Source organism: Anopheles cruzii, unplaced genomic scaffold (assembly GCF_943734635.1).
Source record: "Anopheles cruzii unplaced genomic scaffold, idAnoCruzAS_RS32_06 scaffold04508_ctg1, whole genome shotgun sequence".
Taxonomy (NCBI): Eukaryota; Metazoa; Arthropoda; class Insecta; order Diptera; family Culicidae; genus Anopheles; species Anopheles cruzii.
This window is the reverse complement of record NW_026458093.1, coordinates 1-1,347: the sequence shown is the minus strand read 5'-3', so window position 1 is coordinate 1,347 and position 1,347 is coordinate 1. Positions and strand designations below refer to the sequence as shown.

At 55.5% G+C, this 1,347-nt stretch overlaps 1 protein-coding gene across 1 annotated transcript; it reads right to left on the bottom strand.

The window, feature by feature from the left end:
- Nucleotides 1-6: 6 nt before the first annotated feature.
- LOC128277188 (UDP-glycosyltransferase UGT4-like) lies at nt 7-1,314 on the bottom strand (the record flags this gene model as incomplete). Its single annotated transcript, XM_053015630.1, has 3 exons — nt 1,126-1,314; nt 570-1,063; nt 7-498 (listed from the first exon to the last, which is right to left on the bottom strand). Coding segments are annotated over exons 1-3 (1,175 nt in total), but the record flags the coding sequence as incomplete, so codon positions are not given.
- Nucleotides 1,315-1,347: the final 33 nt, after the last annotated feature.

Here is a 1,347-nt window from a genome sequence, read left to right as displayed (position 1 = left end):
CCGAACATCGGTATCCCCACGATCGGTACCCCGTGGTACATCGCCTCGGTGATACTGCCCAGCCCACCGTGGGTGATGAACAGTCGCAGGTTCGGATGGGCCAGAATACTGTCCTGCGGTAGCCACTTGCCGATGAACACGTTGGCCGGCTGATTGGGCATATCGTCCTGGTCCCAGGTCCAAATGACACGTTGCTTCAATTTGCGGATCATACCGAGGATCGCATCCAGCTTGTCCTGCCGCAAGGTGGAGCTGCGAAGATTCGACCCGAAGCTAATGAAAATGGCACCGTGTTCGGCGGCCCCGTCCAGAAATGCTTGCAAATCCGCCGGCAACGGTTCCGGTTTGGCGTTGATCTGCAGACCGCCCACTTCCACCATGTTGGGGAGGTACGCTCGGGGGACGGTTTGTGTGAAGTGGCTATTCAGCAGCACCAGCGACACATTCAGCATCGTCTCGTCGTAGCTTCGGTAGCCCTTTTCCGTTGGAAAATTGGACCTAAAAGTAAAGCGCGAAGACAGTCAAAGTTGCGAAGCGAAATATCGTCCCGCGCTGCCCCGGGAACTTACTCGTAGTAGGGCAGCGTTTTGTGCCGTATGTATTGCACCATCAGCTTTTCCACACCGTTCACGAGCGTGTTTAGCACACGTTGGAAGAACGTCATCGGATTCCAGGGCCCCAGTAGCATGTGCGGCACAGCAGCTACCTCGTTCGGATTGCCAACCACGTTCGTAAATCCGGTAACGCCCTCCGAAAAGTACAGCATCGTCGGGCAATTAAACAGCTGGCCGATACCGATGACGAATCCGTTCATGAAGTAGCCCACGATCGCGAGATCAAACTGTTCCTCGCGAACCAACTGCCGGAACGTTTGCGTATTGATCGACATGTTCGACGATTCCAGCGAAGCGTGCAGCACCTTCGGCATCAGCCTCATCATGTTGCGACTTCCGCCCTGCATAAATTCCTTCATAAAGGACGAAAACGCGTCCTCGATGGGCAGGTACACGTCGCGATAGTTTTTCGGCGGTTTCTTCAGCGGGAACGCACTGACCATTGTCACCTACGGGAACACAGACTATACATTTACTTGGCCTGTAGATCAGTCGATCGCCGTGAACTTACCTCGTGTCCCCGCCTCGCCAACTCCTTCAGCAGCGCCTGTAGGCCCAGCACATGCGACTTGCTGGCCGTCGGGAAGACGCACACAATTTTTGCTGACTCAGCCCGATGGACACCGGTGCCGAGTAGCAGTACCAGCACCACCGGCAGTGCGACGCCGAAGGTCAACACCGTCATTACCGGGTACCTCATCTTCCCTTCAAAGCTACGATCGATGTGTACGAC